The 20,178-nt window shown below is 43.6% G+C and overlaps 1 protein-coding gene across 1 annotated transcript in view; it reads right to left on the bottom strand.

Annotated features, from left to right (window-relative positions):
- Positions 1 to 20,178, bottom strand: part of LOC115145965 (cation channel sperm-associated auxiliary subunit beta) — a 45,072-nt gene that overhangs the window by 13,874 nt on the left and 11,020 nt on the right. Inside the window, exons 6-15 of the mRNA XM_029687684.2 lie at positions 17,844 to 17,963; positions 14,841 to 14,993; positions 13,732 to 13,821; positions 13,159 to 13,289; positions 10,064 to 10,096; positions 9,896 to 9,962; positions 9,746 to 9,792; positions 9,508 to 9,660; positions 893 to 1,036; positions 565 to 709 (exon numbers count right to left, since the gene is read on the bottom strand). Of these exons, the coding sequence (XP_029543544.2) occupies positions 565 to 709; positions 893 to 1,036; positions 9,508 to 9,660; positions 9,746 to 9,792; positions 9,896 to 9,962; positions 10,064 to 10,096; positions 13,159 to 13,289; positions 13,732 to 13,821; positions 14,841 to 14,993; positions 17,844 to 17,963 (1,083 nt within the window). The remainder of the gene's footprint in view (positions 1 to 564; positions 710 to 892; positions 1,037 to 9,507; positions 9,661 to 9,745; positions 9,793 to 9,895; positions 9,963 to 10,063; positions 10,097 to 13,158; positions 13,290 to 13,731; positions 13,822 to 14,840; positions 14,994 to 17,843; positions 17,964 to 20,178) is intronic.

The raw sequence follows: 20,178 nt of genomic DNA, 5'->3' as shown, positions 1-20,178 counted from the left end.
AATAACATCCACAACGACCACGTTTTCCACTCAGTTTCAACCTGTTGTTGAACTTCTTTCTTCAAAGTGATCAATCACAGTGAGGTGAGTTTTAAAAGCATGACACTGTTTTGATGATACGTTTTTGCCGTGATTTTCAATTGTATTTGAATTGATGTCAGTGGTTAGAGGGACAATAGAGCCCTGAGTACCAGACCATTAGTGACCTGATGATCGTTAGCGAGTTGGGTACTACCAACACGTGTCCTGAGTGCATAAGAGGAGATTACCGTGACTCAGCGGTCACGTGGAATTTAACTGCGGGCATGACTCATGACTGCCGATGTGGCGGTAATAGGGTCTCCACAACAGCCCTGGGCTCAAGCCTACATCCTGCAGCATATTCTTTAGGAGTTGATGGTGCTGTTCCAGGTTGTCTGTTCTGCAGTCACCCTGTTCTCAGAAGGGTTCCCAAACAAACACGGTTCCTTCCTGAGTAGTTACAAACTTCTCCAGGAGATTGGATCATTTGGGAAGCACGACTGCAAGAAAAGATAACCTGGAACGTCACTGTTGTTGTCCCACCTGACTTCATGATGTAGAGGTTTCCATGGTCAGTGAAGAACACTACCACGCCAATAACAGTACAGCTCAGAGCGTCTATCACGATCTGATTCTCTAGAGAGAACACCCACGTGAAGGTAGAGCCTCTATCTGACGATGTCCACACCTAAAAACAATGCAATACACAGACAGAGGTTGGGTAAGGGAAATGCATTATGGTATGAAATTCATCATACTTAGACAGGACCCTGAGTTTTCCTACCTCCGTTATTTTTTATTTTGTCAAGTTATTTGAACTCTGTGTGCGTGAGTATGCATGTGTGCGATGTATGTGTGTGTGTGCTGTCACCTCTGAGCCGTACAGGATAACATGGTTGTCCAACAGGAAGATCCCTCTGGGCTGGAAGTCTAGAATCACCGGGGGGAACTTGGTGTGACGCTGAAAGAGTTCCTCTGCCTTTACACCAAACACTGACACCATCGCACCCTCCTGCTGGAAGAGAGAAGACAACACAATATAATTTCATGATCTATCTGGGGATAGTGGATTTTTACTTGACTCAAATTGAATCAATCAAATCAATCTCAAACAAAGCAAATGGAATCCACACTTAATGGATTGCACTCACTTTGTATGGATTGTGCTATACACTGAGTGTATAAAACATGAAAAACACCTTTCCATGACATAGACTGACCAGGTGAATCCAGGTAAGAGCTATGATCCCTTATTTATGTCAATTGTTAAATCAACTTCAATCAGTGTAGAAGGATTTTTATGCCTTGAGACAATTGAAACATTGTGTCACACCCTGATCGGTTTCACCTGTCTTTGTGCTTGTCTCCACCCCGCTCTAGAGTTCGCCCATCTTCCCCATTGTCTTGTCTGGTCTTACCAGCGTGTTTTCCTGTTTCTCAAGTGTTTGTTTCCTAGTCTTCCCGGTTCTGACCATTCTGCCTGCCCTGACCTAAGCCTGCCTGCCGTCCTGTACCTGCCTGACTCTGACCTTATTACGAACCTCTGCCTGCCCTGACCCTGCCTGCCGTCCTGTACCTGCCTGACTCTGACCTGTTTACGAACCTCTGCCTGTTCTCGACCTGCCCTTTGTTATGAAATTATTGAGAACTGTACTATCCGCATCCTGTGTTTGCATCTGGGTCATATCCTATATCATATCAGGTTTCAAGACTAGTCATTCAACTGAGACTGCTCTTCTCTGTATCACGGAGGCCCTCCGCACTGCTAAAGCTAACTCTCTCTCCTCTGCTCTCATCCTTCTAGACCTATCGGCTGCCTTCGATACTGTGAACCATCAGATCCTCCTCTCCACCCTCTCCGAGTTGGGCATCTCCGGCGCGGCCCACGCTTGGATTGCGTCCTACCTGACAGGTCGCTCCTACCAGGTGGCGTGGCGAGAATCTGTCTCCTCACCACGCGCTCACCACTGGCGTCCCCAGGGCTCTGTTCTAGGCCCTCTCCTATTCTCGCTATACACCAAGTCACTTGGCTCTGTCATAACCTCACATGGTCTCTCCTATCATTGCTATGCAGACGACACACAATTAATCTTCTCCTTTCCCCCTTCTGATGACCAGGTGGCGAATCGCATCTCTGCATGTCTGGCAGACATATCAGTGTGGATGACGGATCACCACCTCAAGCTGAACCTCGGCAAGACGGAGCTGCTCTTCCTCCCGGGGAAGGACTGCCCATTCCATGATCTCGCCATCACGGTTGACAACTCCATTGTGTCCTCCTCCCAGAGCGCTAAGAACCTTGGCGTGATCCTGGACAGCACCCTGTCGTTCTCAACTAACATCAAGGCGGTGGCCCGTTCTTGTAGGTTCATGCTCTACAACATCCGCAGAGTACGACCCTGCCTCACACAGGAAGCAGCGCAGGTCCTAATCCAGGCACTTGTCATCTCCCGTCTGGATTACTGCAACTCGCTGTTGGCTGGGCTCCCTGCCTGTGCCATTAAACCCCTACAACTCATCCAGAACGCCGCAGCCCGTCTGGTGTTCAACCTTCCCAAGTTCTCTCACGTCACCCCGCTCCTCCGCTCTCTCCACTGGCTTCCAGTTGAAGCTCGCATCCGCTACAAGACCATGGTGCTTGCCTACGGAGCTGTGAGGGGAACGGCACCTCAGTACCTCCAGGCTCTGATCAGGCCCTACACCCAAACAAGGGCACTGCGTTCATCCACCTCTGGCCTGCTCGCCTCCCTACCACTGAGGAAGTACAGTTCCCGCTCAGCCCAGTCAAAACTGTTCGCTGCTCTGGCCCCCCAATGGTGGAACAAACTCCCTCACGACGCCAGGACAGCGGAGTCAATCACCACCTTCCGGAGACACCTGAAACCCCACCTCTTTCAGGAATACCTAGGATAGGATAAAGTAATCCTTCTCACCCCCCTTAAAAGATTTAGATGCACTATTGTAAAGTGGCTGTTCCACTGGATGTCTTAAGGTGAACGCACCAATTTGTAAGTCGCTCTGGATAAGAGCGTCTGCTAAATGACTTAAATGTAATGTAGAATATCCTGAGTCGTGATACATGGATTGTGTACGTGTGCCATTCTGAGGGTGAATGGGCAAAACAAAAGATTTTACAATGTCTTTGAACGGGGTACAGTAGTATGTGCCAGGTGCACAGGTTTGTGTCAAGTTTCCCGTGTGTTCACCTAAAGGACATCCAGCCATCTTGGCACAACTGTGGGAAGCATTTGAGTCAACATTGGCCAGCTTCCCTGTGGAATGATTTTGACACTTTGTAGAGTCCATGCCCTGACAAATTGAGGCTGTTCTGAGGGCGAAAGGTGGGGGTGAAACTCAATATTAGGAAAGGTGTTCTTAATGTTTTGTACACTCACTCAATGTATATAAAAATATACACAGTAGCAGTCAAAACCTTTGGACACTCATTCCAGGGTTTTTCTTTAGTTTTTACTATTTTCTACATTGTAGAATAATAGTGAAGACATCAAAACTATGAAATAACACATATGGAATCATTTAGTAATCAAAAAAGTGTTAAACAAATTAAAATATATTTGAGATTCTTCAAAGTAGCTACCCTATGCCTTGATGACAGCTTGCACTCTCGGCATTCTGTCACTACAATGTAGAAAATAGTAAAAATAAAGAAAAACCCTTGAATGAGTAGGTGTGTCCAAACTTTTGACTGGTACTGTACATGAATCTATTTGACCATTTAGAAATGAAAGCATTTCCTGTATCTAGTCCCTCCATTTGAAGAGGTCATACGTATTTGGACAAATTCACTTATAGTGTATTAAAGGAGTCAAAAGTTTAGTATTTGGTCCCATATTCCTAGCACACAATGACCACATCAAGATTGTGACTCTACAAACTTGTTGGATGCATTTGCAGTTTGTTTTCATTTTGTTTTGGATTATGTTGTACCCAATAGAAATGAATGATAAATAATGTTTGTGTCATTTTACTCTCTCCTACCTAATGCTGCGTTCGTAACGAAGTGGGAAGTGGGAATTTACCATATGTAACTGGGAAAAATCCACTTGAACGGCCCTCTAACTGGTAATTACTAGTGGGAAACGTGTCTATCATCCCTCAGCTCTGACCTCTCCCACATGCTGGCCTCTGACGTCACCTACTAAGGAAATTACCTTGACAGTTAAATGTAACAACAAAACATTATAAAAAGCAATCTATTAATATGGTTTTTGAACTCTATAATTTGTTTACAAGCATGATAGCTATTTGTGGTTGATGTTGCTCGTTGGCCATTAGCCAATTGGCATTTCCCAACCATTTCATAGCGCGTGAATGCATTCAACTGGTATTTACGACTTCACAACTTGTAAATTCCCACCTTCCAAATGGTTATGAACGCAGCTTTGTATTTAATATATTGGGTAGAAAATGTAACATTATACTAGATAATCCACACATGTACCGTAAAAGGTACCGCTCAGTAACATGTGAGTTCCTATATGTACCGCTGAAGTTACCTGATGTGTACCTTTGACCTTTTTGTACACCAGGGAAGGGATATACCACAACCAGACTCTTATTTTTGAGAGTGTGTGGATATATGTTTAATCATCTGGTGGTATTGAGGAGACATTAATGCACTCCAGATCAAAAGGTTGCAAGTTCAAATCCCAAGAGCATTTACGCACTTAGGGCTAGATTCTATCAGATCCGTGCTAGTGGACAACCACATAGTGTTTTGTGGTGGGCGATGTCGTAGCTGGAACAGCTGGCAAATCCACAAGCGTCTCCTGGCTTTATACCAGAAGCAGAAATTGCCATTGGCTGCACAGAGCTGCATTAAGATAAATCCCATGCAGCTTTGTTTACAAGTTGAAACACTGGAATGTGATATAAATATGAATGAAAATATGATTTTCTTTAATGATTTTCAATTTTAGTGTCATCGTTTCTATATAGCCTACACTTTTTTTATTCTGAACTCTTATTCTGAGCCGCTCACCAATTTGACAGCTCTAATGTAGTAACATCTCTGACACCGTCAAAACACCAGCTTTGTGGCTGTCGGCTATCGTTTGCTTATGCTGTTCATGCTTGTAGTGAAGAGGGCACGACAACACCTCTTTCCCCTCAGGAGGCTGAAAAGATTCGGCATGGGCCCTCAAAACCTTCTACAGCTGTACCATTCAGAGCATCCTGCCTGGCTGCATCACCACTTGGTATGGCAACTGTTTGGCATCTGATCGCAAGGAACTACAGAGGGTAGTGCGTACGGCCCAGTACATCACTGGGGCCAAGCTCCCTGCCATCCAGGACCTATATACCAGGCGGTGTCGGAGGAAGGCCCTAAAATGTCAGACACCAGCCAGCCAACTCATAGACTGCATGGCAAGCAGTACCGATGCACCAAGTCTAGAACCAACAGGACCCTGAACAGCTTCTACCCAAAAGCCATAAAACTGCTAAATAGTTAGTTAAATAGTTAACCAAATAGCTACCCGGGTTATCTGAATTGACCCTTTTTGCACCAACTTTGCTGCTGCTACTATTTACTATCTGTCATTTTTATTCCTAGTTATATGTACAAAAATACCTCAATTACCTCGTACCCCTGCACATGGACTCAGTACAGGTACCCCTTGTATATAGTCATCATTACTCATTGTGTATCTATTATTACTTTTATTATTACGTGTTTAACTTTTAAATGATTTATCTATTTCCTTTCTCTCTGCATTGTTGGGAAGGGCCCTTAAGGAAGCACTTCACTGCTAGTCCACCCCTGTTGTTTACAAAAAAATGTAACTACAACAATTTGATTTGGATTTGATTGAATCTAGGCCTTAAGGTCAAGTGTCCCTGAGCACTTTTACTTTTTAGTTTTAATCGCACAATTATCGACTTGATTCTGGGCAACTTTTAGCAAAGGGCAGAAATGTTTTCATATTTTTTATTTTTAAGTTTAGCTCACATAATTTACATTTACATTTAAGTCATTTAGCAGACGCTCTTATCCAGAGCGACTTACAAATTGGTGCATTCACCTTATGACATCCAGTGGAACAGTAGTGCATCTAAATCTTTTAAGGGGGGTGAGAGGGATTACTTTATCCTATCCTAGGTATTCCTTAAAGAGGTGGGGTTTCAGGTGTCTCCGGAAGGTGGTGATTGACTCCGCTGTCCTGGCGTCGTGAGGGAGTTTGTTCCACCATTGGGGGGCCAGAGCAGCGAACAGTTTTGACTGGGCTGATATAATTGAAAGTACGTATTAAGGTGTCTGAAATAGAATAAACTTGTCAAAAACAAATGTAGACATTCTTAAATGCATTTCTATAGCTTCCAAAATATATGTTTTTATAATGGAGGAGTACCAAGATGGCTGCGCGGTGGCTTCAATACATAGCCCCCTGTTAGTCATCCAAGGTTGTGATTGGTTGTTCTCCACCAATCTCTATTCGCCAGATTGAGCCATGAGTTCTAATCAGTGGAGGCTGGTGGGAGGAGCAAGGAGGACGGGCTCATTGTAATGGATGGAATGGAATTAATGGAACGTTATCAAACACATCAAACATATGGAAACCACATGTTTGACTTCGTTCCATATATTCAATTTCAGCCATTACAATGAACCCGTCCTCCTATAGCTCCTCCCATCAGCCTCCACTGGTTCTAATTATTGATGCTAGGGGTTCCGTGGCTAAAGCAAATAAATAACTGGGCAGAGGGCATACCTGTCATATCCCTCTTGATAACCTAAATGGATCAGAGATTTGTCCATTTGTTCGTATAGCTCACATGTGAAAACATGTGTTTTTGAAACACTTCACATGTGATCACGTGTTTTCAAATGCGCATTTCCATATGTTATCGCTGTTCAGCTAAAATATGACCCCACCTGGGATTTGAAATCACAACCTCTGGATTTGAGGTACACTGATCTTTCTAGTGTGCCACACATTCATTAACTATATACATCTCTGCACTTAGCAAAAGAGTGCCATCTGCACTGCTATTTTAGTTATTTAGTTATCAGTTATTCAGAATATTCTCTCATCGTTGATTTCATATAATTATTTCAGCCGTTTGAGAGTTTTCTGTATAGTTTTTCTAATGATGGTGGTGCATATTATTCTGTTTTACGTTACTCCTGAATCACTATGATAAATATAATTGTTTATCCTGAGTGTATTTACTTTAAAGTCCAAAGTGTAGGAATACAGATTAAATCAGTTACTGATACAGATATGGTGGCGTATGTGAAAGGTTATGTGATCACATGGAAAACCTCATGTGGGGAAACTTCAATATTTATTCTGCCGATTCTGTTGAAAAGCATTTCTTAAACAGAAGCAAACTGAATGAAACGGGGATACACATACCTGAATTTGTCCAATATAAACTCTTATTTGCAACTGTTGGTCTAATGATTACACCCTAGATCTGCTAGATGTAGGCAGGAGTGTGCAAGCCGGTAGTGAATGTGTCACTGTCTGTCATTACTCAACCTTTTCTCTCGATCTGTGCACCTCTGTCGTAAACCTTAATTCATAGGCCAGGTTGTAGCAACCTCATGATGGGTATAGAGAAAATGTGAGTATCATGTAGGAAACTAAACCTATCTGGGAATATGAATAACAGTCATCCAATATGCTGTAATAGAAATAAGGCCATGTTCATAAATCATCCTCCCTCATCTTAAACGGCCCCGTTTAAACGGCCACTGAATTAGAACCACAGTAATACAGTGGTAGCTATTTAAAACGGTGCTACTTTTTAGCCAATTAAGCTAAAAGATCAACTTTAAAACATTCAGGCTATCCTAACTTCCAATTCTCTATAAATTAAAACTATATACATTTGCATGAAATAACTCACCGCGGTAACTCTTGAAACATTCAAGCTAGAGACACCAAACCAACTTTATCATGTTCAAGCTATCCTAACTTCAAATTCTTAAAAACTTTGATCAACTATAATTATATAACTTAACAATAATTATATAAATGTGCATACATTTGCATAAAATAACCAACCCACAGTAAGTCCTGAACCATTCAAGATAGACACCAAACCAACTTTCACATGTTCGGTTATCCTAACTTCAAATTCTATTCTAACTTCAAATTCTAACACATTATAGTGTATTTTCTGTAAGCCAGCGACAAATAATAATAATAATAATCTCAATTTAATCCATTTTAAATTCAGGCTGTAACACAACAAAATCTGGAAAAAGTCAAGGGGTGTGTCTACTTTCTGAAGGCACTGTAATGTTTATTTTTCTGAGAATTTTGAATTGTCAAGAGGTGCAAAACAAGGTTTCCGTCTATCACTGAACGGATTTCTTAAGGCCATTGAATTGTTAGCAATAAAAATCAGATCCAATTATAAAATTAAGGGGATAGAAATGAATGGATTAGATACAAATGTATGCCGATGATTCAAGTTCAGACTTCTAGGTTTGGCCTTCTAGGCAGAGTTGCAAAGAAAAGCCATATCTCAGACTGGCCAATAAAAAGAAAAGATTAAGATGGGCAAAAGAACACAGACACTAGAAGAACTCTGCCTAGAAGGCCAGCATCCCGGAGTCACCTCTTCACTGTTGACGTTGAGACTGGTGTTTTGTGGGTACTATTTAATGAAGCTGCCAGTTGAGGACTTGTGAGGCGTCTGTTTCTCAAACTAGACACTCTAATGTACTTGTCCTCTAGCTCAGTTGTGCACCGGGGCTTCCCATTCCTCTTTCTATTCTGGTTAGTTTGCGCTGTTCTGTGAAGGGAGTAGCACACAGTGTTGTATGACATCTTCAGTCTCTTGGCAATTTCTCACATGGAATAGCATTCATTTCTCAGAAAAAGAATAGACTGCCGAGTTTCAAAAGAAAGTTCTTTGTTTCTGGCCATTTTGAGCCTTTAATCAAACCCACAAATGCTGATGCTCCAGATACTCAACTAGTCTAAAGGCCAGTTTTATTGCTTCTTTAATCAGTACAACAGTTTTCAGCTGTGCTAACATAATTGCAAAAGGGTTTTCTAATAATCAATTAGCCTTTAAAATGAACAACTTGGATTAGCTAACACAACGTTTCATTGGAACACAGGAGTGATGGTTGCTGATAATGGGCCTCTGTACGCCTCTGTAGATACTCCATTAAAAGTCTGCCGTTTCCAGCTACAATAGTAATTTACAATATTAACTATGTCTACACTGTATTTGACGTTATTTTAATGGACAAAAAAGGTGATTTTCTTTCAAAAACAAGGACATTTCTAAGTGACCCCAAACTTTTGAACGGTAGTGTATTTTGATTTGTTTAAACACTTTTTTGGTTACATGATTCCATATGTGTTATTTCATAGTTTTGATGTCTTCACTTATTATTCTACAATGTAGAAAATAGTAAAAATATAGAAAAAACCCTGGAATGAGTAGGTGTGTCCAAACGTTTGACTGGTACTGTGTATGAAGACAATATAGAAAAGGTACCTCAGTGTGTGAGAGCAGTAGGCCAGTGTGTTGGTGACGGTCATGGAGGAAGGACAGGTAACGGTGTTTGGGGTTCTTTGCGATGTCAACAGCGGAGGCCTGGCACAGGAACCACCTCGTGAAGGGGTACTTACTGTACACACACCTAGAATGCTGCCATTGAGAAGCTCCAGTTGAAACACAAGGATAGACATTTGTATAATATCCATTATAAACAAACCCCCTCAATCACACCTACCAGGTTTTCACCTTCTCCTTCATTGGAAATCAAACTGAGTGTGTCATCTAAACAAGAGAGAAAACAGTTTGAAACTGGCTTCCACAACGACAAAAAACATGTTATGAATCCCGTATGGTTCATTTATTGGAGGTCATGATAAAGCCGTACCACTGAAATAGATGCGATCTGTCACACATTGAGAGGAAAACCACAAGGTGGTGGCAGAGTAGTCCATCTATGAAGGAGAAACACAATGACTTGTTAACTGTTTTCTTGGGAGGCACTCTGCCCCTACTATATCTGAGAATAGCTTGAACAACTGACATGTTTACAGACCTGAGCCAGTGCAGGGAGGAACAGCAAGGTGAACTGTAATATTCAGAGGCAAAGATCAGTACAACAACACAAACTGTTCAGATAAACTATTTATTGACTACCGTAATTTCCGGACTATAAACCGCTACTTTATGCCCACACTTTGAACCTCGCGGTTTATACAATGACGCGGCTAATTTATGGATTTTTCCCGCTTTCGCAAGATTCATGCCGCCGCCAAAAAACTGAGCACCGTCACATGTGACGTAAATCGAGCGAGCTCAAACTTCCCATCATTCTGATTACGGTAGTAATTTTGTCACCCTCATCATGGCAAAGACACGGAGAAATGCATGTGATGCAGCTTTCAAGTTGAAGGCGATCGATCTGGCTGTTGGAAAAAGAAATAGAGCTGCTGCATGGGAGCTTGGCCTTAATGAGTCGATTATAAGACTTTGTAAACAGCAGCGTGAGGAACTGACTCAGTGCAAAAAGACAACAAACCTTTCAGAGGGAAGAAAAGCAGATGGCCCAAAGTATTTTCAGCCACTCGACATCAGTGTAAATCGTGCATTTAAGGTGTTCAGTGGGAGGCTTGGATGACAAGTGGGGAGAAATCCTTCACTAAAACGGGCCGCATGCGAAGAGCAACTTATGGTCAAGTCTGCCAGTGGGTCCTGACAGCGTGGAGCATTGTCAAAAAATCCACTATCATCAACGGGTTTCGAAAGGCTGGACTGCTGCGTGTTGAAGGGGCAGCATGAGCTCAGCGGGGTATTTGCCTCCAGATGAAAGTGACGAGAGCGACAATGAAAACGATCCAACATCGGATTAAGCAATTCTGAGGCTATTCAACTCCGACACCGAAGGAGATGACTTCAGTGGTTTCAGTGCACAGGAGGAGGTGTTTCGTTTAAAGGCTGTGTAAAGTTCATTTGTTTCATGGACCGGTAGGCACCTGCGGCTTATAGACATGTGCGGCTTATTTATGTACAAAATACATATTTTTTAATAATTCAGTGGGTGCGGTTTATATTCAGGTGCGCTTAATAGTCCAGCAATTACGGTAGTAAGGACCATAAAGAATGTTCATGCCAATCAAATGGCTCTGTGCACAAAGTCAAATAAAATGTTATTTGTCACATGCACAAAATACAACAGAGCCAGTGAAATGCTTACTTTACAAGCCCTTAACCAACAATGCAGTTTAAAGAAAAATACCTACAAAAATAAATAAATAAAAGTAACAAATAATTCAAGAGCAGTAAAATAACAATAGCGAGGCTATATACAGGGGGTACCGGTACAGAGTCTATGTGCGGTGGCACCGGTTAGTCGAGGTAATTAAGGTAATATATACATGTGGGTAGAGTTATTAAAGTGATTTATGCATAGACAATAAGAGAGAGTAGCAGCAGCGTAAGGGGGGGGTGCAAAGTAGTCTTGGTAGCCATTTGATTAGATGCTCAGTAGTCTTATGGCTTGGGGGAAGAAGCTGTTTAGAAGCCTCTTGGACCTAGACTTGGCGCTCCGGTACCGCTTGCCGTGCAATAGCAGAGAGAACAGTCTAGGACTAGGGTTGCTGGAGTCTGACCATTTTTAGGGCCTTCCTCTGACACCGCCTGGTATAGAGGTCTTGTCCATTTGCTCTCATGCATGTTTCAGTGTTACATGTCTCGAAGCAAGCATAGAAGTAATTTAGCTCGTCTGGTAGGCTCATGTCACTGGGCAGCTCTCATCTGTGCTTCCCTTTGTAGTCTGTAATAGTTTGCATTCCCTGCCACAGCCAATGAGCGTCGTAGCTGGTGTAGTATGTTTCGATCCTGTATTGACGCTTGCCTGTTTGATGGTTCGGTGGGGGCATAGTGGGATTTCTTATAGGCTTCCGGGTTATAGTCCCGCTCCTTGAAAGTGGCAGCTCTACCCTTTACCCATTTGCGGATATTACCTGTAATCCATGGTTTCTGGTTGGGGTATGTACGACAGTCATGGTGGGGACGACGTCGCCTATGCACTTATTGATGAAGCCAGTGACTGATGTGGTTTACTTCTCATTGCCATTGGAAGAATCCCAGAACATATTCCAGTCTGTGCTAGCAAAACAGACCTGTAGCTTAGCATCTGCTTCATCTGACCACTTTTTTATTGACCGAGTCACTGGTGATTCCTGCTTTAATATTTGCTTGTAAGCAGGAATCAGGAGGATAGAATTATGGTCAGATTTGCCAAATGGAGGGCGAGGGAGAGCTTTGTATGCGTCTTTGTGTGTGGAGTAATGGTGGTCTAGAGTTTTTTCCCTCTGGTTGCACATTAAACATGCTGGTAGAAATTAGGTAAAACTGATTTAAGTTTCCCTGCATTAAAGTCCCCGGCCACTAAGATCTCCGCCTGTGGATAAGCGTTTTCCTGTTTGCTTATAGCTGTATACAGCTCATTGAGTGCGGTCTTTTTGGCAGCATCGGTTTGTAGTGGTATGTAGACAGCTACGAAAAATACAGATGAAAACTCTCTAAGTAGATAGTATGGTCTACAGCTTATCAACAGGTACTCTACCTCAGGCGAGCAAAACCTCGAGACTTCCTTAGATATCGAGCACCAGCTGTTGTTTACAAATATACATTGACCGCCACCCCTTGTCTTACCAGAGACGGCTATTCTATCCTGCCGGTACAGTGTATAGCCCACCAGCTGTATGTTACTCATGTCATTGTTCAGCCACGACTCAGTGAAACATAAGATATTACAGTTTTTAATGTCCCGTTGGTAGGATATAGTTCGTCCAATTTATTATCCAGCGATTGTATAGCAAAGGCAGATTAGCCACTCTTCGGCGGATCCTCACAAGGCACCCCGATCTCTTTCCGGGAAACCTCTTCCGTCTTTTTCTCCTTCGAATGACGGGGATGAGGTTTCTGTTCGGGTGTCTGGAGTAAATCCCTCTTGTCCGACTCATTAAAGAGATTCTTCGTCCAGTTCAAGGTGAGTAATCGCTGTTCTAATTTCCTGAAGCTCTTTTCGGTCATAAGAGACGGTAGCAGCAACACTATGTACAAAATATGTTCCACAAAATGCAAAAAAGCGGAAAAAGTGTGTGTGTGTGTGTGTGTGTGTAGTACATTGAGAGTGCCTGTGACAGGGGAAAGGAGATCCTGGCTGATGAAGAGCCCCCGGTTGGTCAGCAGGAACAGGTGACAGTTGGTCAGCTTCAGGTCCACGATGGAGATCCCCGCACAGCCAGACACACACACTGTGGAGATAGCAGGTCAGTTACACACACACACACACACACACACACACACACACACACACACACACACACACAGACAGTGGGGGATCAGTAAGTCAGAAAAAGTTAGTTCCCTGCACAGCCAGACACATACACTGTGGAACATCAAGAGACTGGTCAGCAGCCAGACACACACACTGTAGAGGACAATGAGAACAGCCATTAAGGCCCTTTTCAAGCGATCTCTCAGCTCGGCTCACCTTGGGTGTGTGAAAATGGTATTAGAGTCATTAATAACCAAATAATACAGAACCGGCTAAAGACAATGCACTGAAAACTACTGTACAACACACTCACTCACTGTATCGTTGTGTATCAAACAGCAGAATAAGGGATGTTGAAATACAATTCTAAGTAATACAGTATATATCAAAGCTGCAACGTGATAGATAAGATGCTCTACCTTCATTGATCAAGCTACATAGTGATCTTGTGGCGTTGAACCATCGTCCTTGAGCGGTGAAGGCAGATCTGGTGACACTGAGAATCACCCCTACAGTTACAATGGGAGAGGACAGAAGACCTCAGTAATGATCACTGACAAAGTCCTATGAATGAGTACAAGCAGGGGTAGAATTGAATTGGAATGTTTGAGAACTGAGATCCCCATGTGAAACTAATTTTAACAAGTGCAAATTGCTTTCAAGCTAAATTACCAGTGATGTTACAGTGATTTTTCTTCTAATTCTACCCCTGCGCAAAAGCATCCATTTTTGGATCAGTGGCCTGGCAGACAGACATCGAGGCATTCAGTTAATGTTCGATTGACCGTTACAACGGGCAAAACGAGTGACTTAAGTGACTTTGAGCGTGGTATGATCGTCAGTGCCAGGCGAGCCGATATCTCAGAAACGGCCACCCTCCTGGGCTTTTCACGCACGACAGTGTCTAGGCTTTACCAAGAATTGGTAAACATCAAGTCAGCGGCAGTACTGTGGGCGAAAACAGCTTGTTGATGAGAGAGGTCGAACGAGAATGGCAAGAATCGTGCAAGCTAACAGGCGGGCCACAAACAGACAAATAACGGCTCAGTACAGATGTGGTGTGTAGAATGGCATCTCGGAACACGCAACCCGTCAATCCTTGTCATGGATGGAAAAACATTGGCTGGAACATTGACAGCGACTTCAGTTTACTTGAGTGGCCTTCGCAGTCCCCAGACCTCAACTGAATAGAGCATCTTTGGGATGAGATGGAACGGGCTGTTAGCAGCATGAATGTACCGCCGTCCAATCTGCAGCAACTCTGTGATGCCATCGCGTCAGCCTGGACCAACATCGCCATAAAATGTTTCTGACGCCTTGTAGAATGCCTGAAGAATTCAGGCTGTTCTGAAGGCAAAGGTGGATCCGAACCGGTACTACGGTGTACCTAATAAACTGGCTGGTGAGTGTATACACAGGGCACATCAATGGCCTGTTTGTCTGCAGTTAGTTCTCTATAGTTAAAGTATCTTCTGTTTGTCATAACATGTTTGTGTGTGTGTGTGTGTATACAGTATGTCTTCCTCACCTGTGTGTCCTCCTGGAGCGAAGACAGGTGCCAACACGGCCACATCACCGGCACAGGGACTCTGGCTGACCTGTAGTTGCAGGACCCGGTGGAGATGTGGTTCAATGATACGAGACGACAACTCCTCCCCTATCGTCCACTGCAGGATGGGCTCTAAGGGAGAGATGCCATGGCCAATGCAATTCTGACAAACTTATTGAAATTCACACTCATACTGCTAAGATACAACCTTAAAAGGGCAATCATTAGTTGAAACAATAACAATGTGAACATCTGTTTTGTTAAAAAGCTGAGGGATGGGCCTGGAGAAATGTAACCACTCTCAAATTCATAGAGAGCTATGTATACAAGGACTGCCCATCGAAGATATCAACATTGTTGTTTTAAGCATGTTTTAAGGCTATACAGTGTTTTTATTTTTGTACAATGTTTACACATTTGAGTAAAACAAGCTTATAATTTGGGTTCTGATGGGCTTTGACAGTTGAACTAAGCACGGGGCATTTATAAGTTATATTCTTCAAGAATCAATGGGTATACAGTGGGGCAAAAAAGTATTTAGTCAGCCACCAATTGTGCAAGTTCTCCCACTTAAAAATATGAGAGAGGCTTGTAATTTTCGTCATAGGTACACTTCAACTATGACAGACAAAATGAGAAAGAAAAATCCAGAAAATCACATTGTAGGATTTTTTATGAATTTATTTGCAAATTATGGTGGAAAATAAGTATTTGGTCACCTACAAACAAGCAAGATTTTTGGCTCTCACAGACCTGTAACTTCTTCTTTAAGAGGCTCCTCTTGTCCTCCACTCGTTACCTGTATTAATGGCACCTGTTTGAACTTGTTATCAGAATAAAAGATACCTGTCCACAACCTTAAACAGTCACACTCCAAACTCCACTATGGCCAAGACCAAAGAGCTGCCAAAGGACACCAGAAACAAAATTGTAGACCTGCACCAGGCTGGGAAGACTGAATCTGCAATTGGTAAGCAGCTTGTATTGAAGAAATCAACTGTGGGAGCAATTATTAGGAAATGGAAGACATACAAGACCACTGATAATCTCCCTCGATCTGGGGCTCCACGCAAGATCTCACCCCGTGGGGTCAAAATTATCACAAGAACGGTGAGCAAAAATCCCAGAACCACACGGGGGGACCTAGTGAATGACCTGCAGAGAGCTGGGACCAAAGTAACAAAGCCTACCATCAGTAACACACTACGCCGCCAGGGACTCAAATCCTGCAGTGGCAGACGTGTCCCCCTGCTTAAGCCAGTACATGTCCAGGCCCGTCTGAAGTTTGCTAGAGAGCATTTGGATGATCCAGAAGAAGATTGGGAGAATGTCATATGGTCAGATGAAACCAAAATATAACTTTTTGGTAAAAACTCAACTCGTCGTGTTTGGAGGACAAAGAATGCTGAGTTGCATCCAAAGAACACCATACCTACTGTGAAGCATGTTGGTGGAAACATCATGCTTTGGGGCTGTTTTTCTGCAAAGGGACCAGGACGACTGATCCGTGTAAAGGAAAGAATGAATGGGGCCATGTATCGTGAGATTTTGAGTGAAAACCTCCTTCCATCAGCAAGGGCATTGAAGATGAAACGTGGCTGGGTCTTTCAGTATGACAATGATCCCAAACACACCTCCCGGGCAACGAAGGAGTGGCTTCGTAAGAAGCATTTCAAGGTCCTGGAGTCGTCTAGCCAGTCTCCAGATGTCAACCCCATAGAAAATCTTTGGAGGGAGTTGAAAGTCCGTGTTGCCCAGCAACAGCCCCAAAACATCACTGCTCTAGAGGAGATCTTGCATGGAGGAATGGGCCAAAATACCAGCAACAGTGTGTGAAAACCTTGTGAAGACTTACAGAAAACGTTTGACCTCTGTCATTGCCAACAAAGGGTATATAACAAAGTATTGAGATAAACTTTTGTTATTGACCAAATACTTATTTTCCACCATAATTTGCAAATAAATTCATTAAAAATCCTACAATGTGATTTTTCTGGATTTTTTTTCTCATTTTGTCTGTCATAGTTGAAGTGTACCTATGATGAAAATTACAGGCCTCTCTCATCTTTTAAGTGGGAGAACTTGCACAATTGGTGGCTGACTAAAGACTTTTTTGCCCCACTGTATATCATTAATTTGTAAGTCTAAAAATGGATGTATCAACTGCAGATTGTCCCTTTTCATTTTTTTACATTTACCCCCCAATTGGTACAGTCTTGTCCCATCGCTGCAACTCCCCTATGAACTCGGGAGAAGCGATGGTCAAGAGCCATGTGTCCCCCGAAACACGACCCTGCCAAGCCCCACTGCTTCTTGAGAAACTGCTCACTTTACCCGGAAGCTAGCCACACCAATGTGTTGGAAGAAACACCGTCAAGGTGGCGACCGCAGTCAGCTTGCAGGCACCGGGCTCGCCACAAGGAGTCGCTATAGCGCGATAGGACAAGGAAATCTCAGCCGGCCAAACCCTCCCCTAAACCGCACAACGCTGGGCCAATTGTGTGCCACCTCATGCGTCTCCAGGTCACGGCCAGCTGTGACACAGCCTGGGATCAAATCTGGGTCTGTAGTGATGCCTCATGCACTGCCATGTAGCGCCTTAGACTGCTGCGCCACACGGGAGGCCCCAGAATGCCCCTTTAATGTAAGTCTAACTGACTTACTAACTGTAAGTCGCTCTGGATAAAAGCATCTGCTGAATTTAATTTAATATAACAATGTAAAATGTTAATAGGGCATAGATAGATAATATAGGAAATACTATCAATGCCTTTAACCATATTATCATTGTGGAAAACCCCATCTCTTCTCAGCTATCCGGCGTTATGATCATAAAGAAAAGATTGCCACCTAGAGGTAAACCGGCACCGCAATTAATCAGAGTACCGTATTTTCTTTAGTCATTGGCAAAAATATCCAAATTCAAAACACCCAGTGCTTTGTCACAGAATCACAATAGGCCCTTCCGTCCCCTAGTCCAACCTCTGGCCACGTCCAGTAGTGTTCCCTTCAGTGTGTCCAGGATGGATCCCTTGCTGCTGAACATAGAGAAGCCATGGAACATACTGAATTCCACATACCACTCATCCACAGGTGCTGCCACTAGGGGAATGGGGGGCGGGAGAGGAGAGACAGAGAAAGAGGTGCAGAGAGGGAGAAGACAGGTTTAAATAGGCCAATCAAGCCTGTGAAGGGCTGCTGCAAGTAGATATTGTAGTAGTACGTCAATATTTAAAGTAGCCTGGTCTTCAAGTAATAGCTGGGTAGCCTGGGTACCAGTCTTTTTAGCTAACATTCCACTCCTTGGCACTCCTGTCATTTGCCAAAGAGACTTTTCATATTTGAAGATTGAAGAAAGGCCATTCTATCATTAATGAGCTTGAGATCACCTATCAGAATCCAAGATGGCGTAGCAGTCGGATGTGTGTTTGTCTTGTCCCGTGTAAATAGTCCTAGTTTTTTTCGTATACATTTCGTATATATTTTAATCTCACTTTCCATCTACAAACTGAATATACTTTCCTGCAACCCGCCTCACCCAATGTGGTACGGATATGCTATTTTTTATACTTTAGAACCGGAACCCCAATCTGAAGCTAGCCAGATACTAGCTAGTTAGCCATTGCTGCGGTCTTCACCGTTACCTCGGACACCAGCCAGCTTCAGCGCGTGCCAATACCTGCCAGTCTGCAAGCGCAATATCAACCCAGAGCATATCGGACTGCTTTTTCTCTACCACATCACCGGATTCCTGACGCAAGCTCTGGACCATTACGCCGGATCATGGCAGCTAGCTAGCTGCAACCGAGGGCTACTGCTGGCTAACGCCTCTGTCCCGAAGCAAGCACCAGTTAGCCTCTCCCGGCTAGCCGAAGAGGTCTACCAGCGAATTCTTGGGCTTCAATACCTCTTTTGCCAATTGGCCTGGACCCTTTATTGCCGACATGGAGCCCCGCCGATCCATTACGACTGGTCTGCCGACGTAATCGTCCGAGGTGGTTTCAACAGGCTTTTCCGTTGCGATGTTGTCGAAGACCCATCTGCTAGCCCCGGCCCGCTAGTTTTCTGAATCGCTGTGTCTCCAGCTCGCCTAGCGTAGCAGCGACTACTGAACGGCTCCCTGACTCACCTATTGCTGCTCATTGGACCCTATGATCACTCGGCTACACATGCCTCTCCCTAATATCAATATATATTTATTTATTTATTTATTTAACCTTTATATAACTAGGCAAGTCAGTTCAGAACAAATTCTTATTTTCAATGACGGCCTAGGAACAGTGGGTTAACTGCCTGCATATGCCTTGTCTACTGCTGTTTTGGTTAGTTATTATTGTTTTATTTCACTGTAGAGCCCCCAGTCCCGCCCAACATGCCTTAGATAGCTCTTTTGTCCCACCCCCACACACGCGGAGACCTCACCTAGCTTAACTGGTGCCTCCAGAGACACAACCTCTCTCATCGTCACTCAATGCCTAGGTTTACCTCCACTGTACTCACATCCGACCATACCCTTGTCTGTACATTATGCCCTGAATCTATTCTACCACGCCCAGAAATCGGCTCCTTTTATTCTGTTCCCAACGCACTAGACGACCAGTTCTTAAAGCCTTTAGCCGTACCCTTATCCTAATCCTCCTCTGTTCTTCTGGTGATGTAAAGGTTAGGCCCAGGCCCTGTAGCCCCCAGCACCACACCTATTGACCCGGCGCTCTCATTTGTTGACTTCTGTAACCGTAAAAGCCTTGGTTTCATGCATGTTAACATCATAAGCCTCCTCCCTAAGTTTGTTTTATTCACTACTTTAGCACACTCCGCCAAGCCTGATGTCCTAGCTGTGTCTGAATCCTTGTTTAGGAAGGCCACCAAAAATTCTGAAATTTCCATCCCCAACTACAACATTTTCTGACAAGATAGAACTGCCAAATAGGGCGGTGTTGCAATCTACTGCAGAGCGAGCATGCAGAGTTTTGTCATACTATCCAGGTCTGTGCCCAAACAATTTGAGCTTCTACTTTTAAAAATCCACCTTTCCAGAAATAAGTCTCTCACCGTTGCCGCTTGTTATAGACCACCTTCAGCCCCCAGCTGTGCCCTGGACACCATATGTGAATTGATTGCCCCCCATCTATCTTCAGAGTGCGTACATAAACTGGGATGTGCTTAACATCCCTACAATCTAAACTAGATGCCCTCAATCTCACACAAATTATCAAGGAACCTACCAGGTACAACCCTAAAGCCATAACTATCGGCACCCTCATAGATATCATCCAGACCAACGTGACCTCTAAATACACCGCTGCTGTCTTCAACC

The sequence above is a fragment of the Oncorhynchus nerka genome, linkage group LG18 (assembly GCF_034236695.1).
Source record: "Oncorhynchus nerka isolate Pitt River linkage group LG18, Oner_Uvic_2.0, whole genome shotgun sequence".
Taxonomy (NCBI): Eukaryota; Metazoa; Chordata; class Actinopteri; order Salmoniformes; family Salmonidae; genus Oncorhynchus; species Oncorhynchus nerka.
Note: the sequence above shows the minus strand (reverse complement) of the source record. Positions and strands in the feature narration are given on the sequence as shown.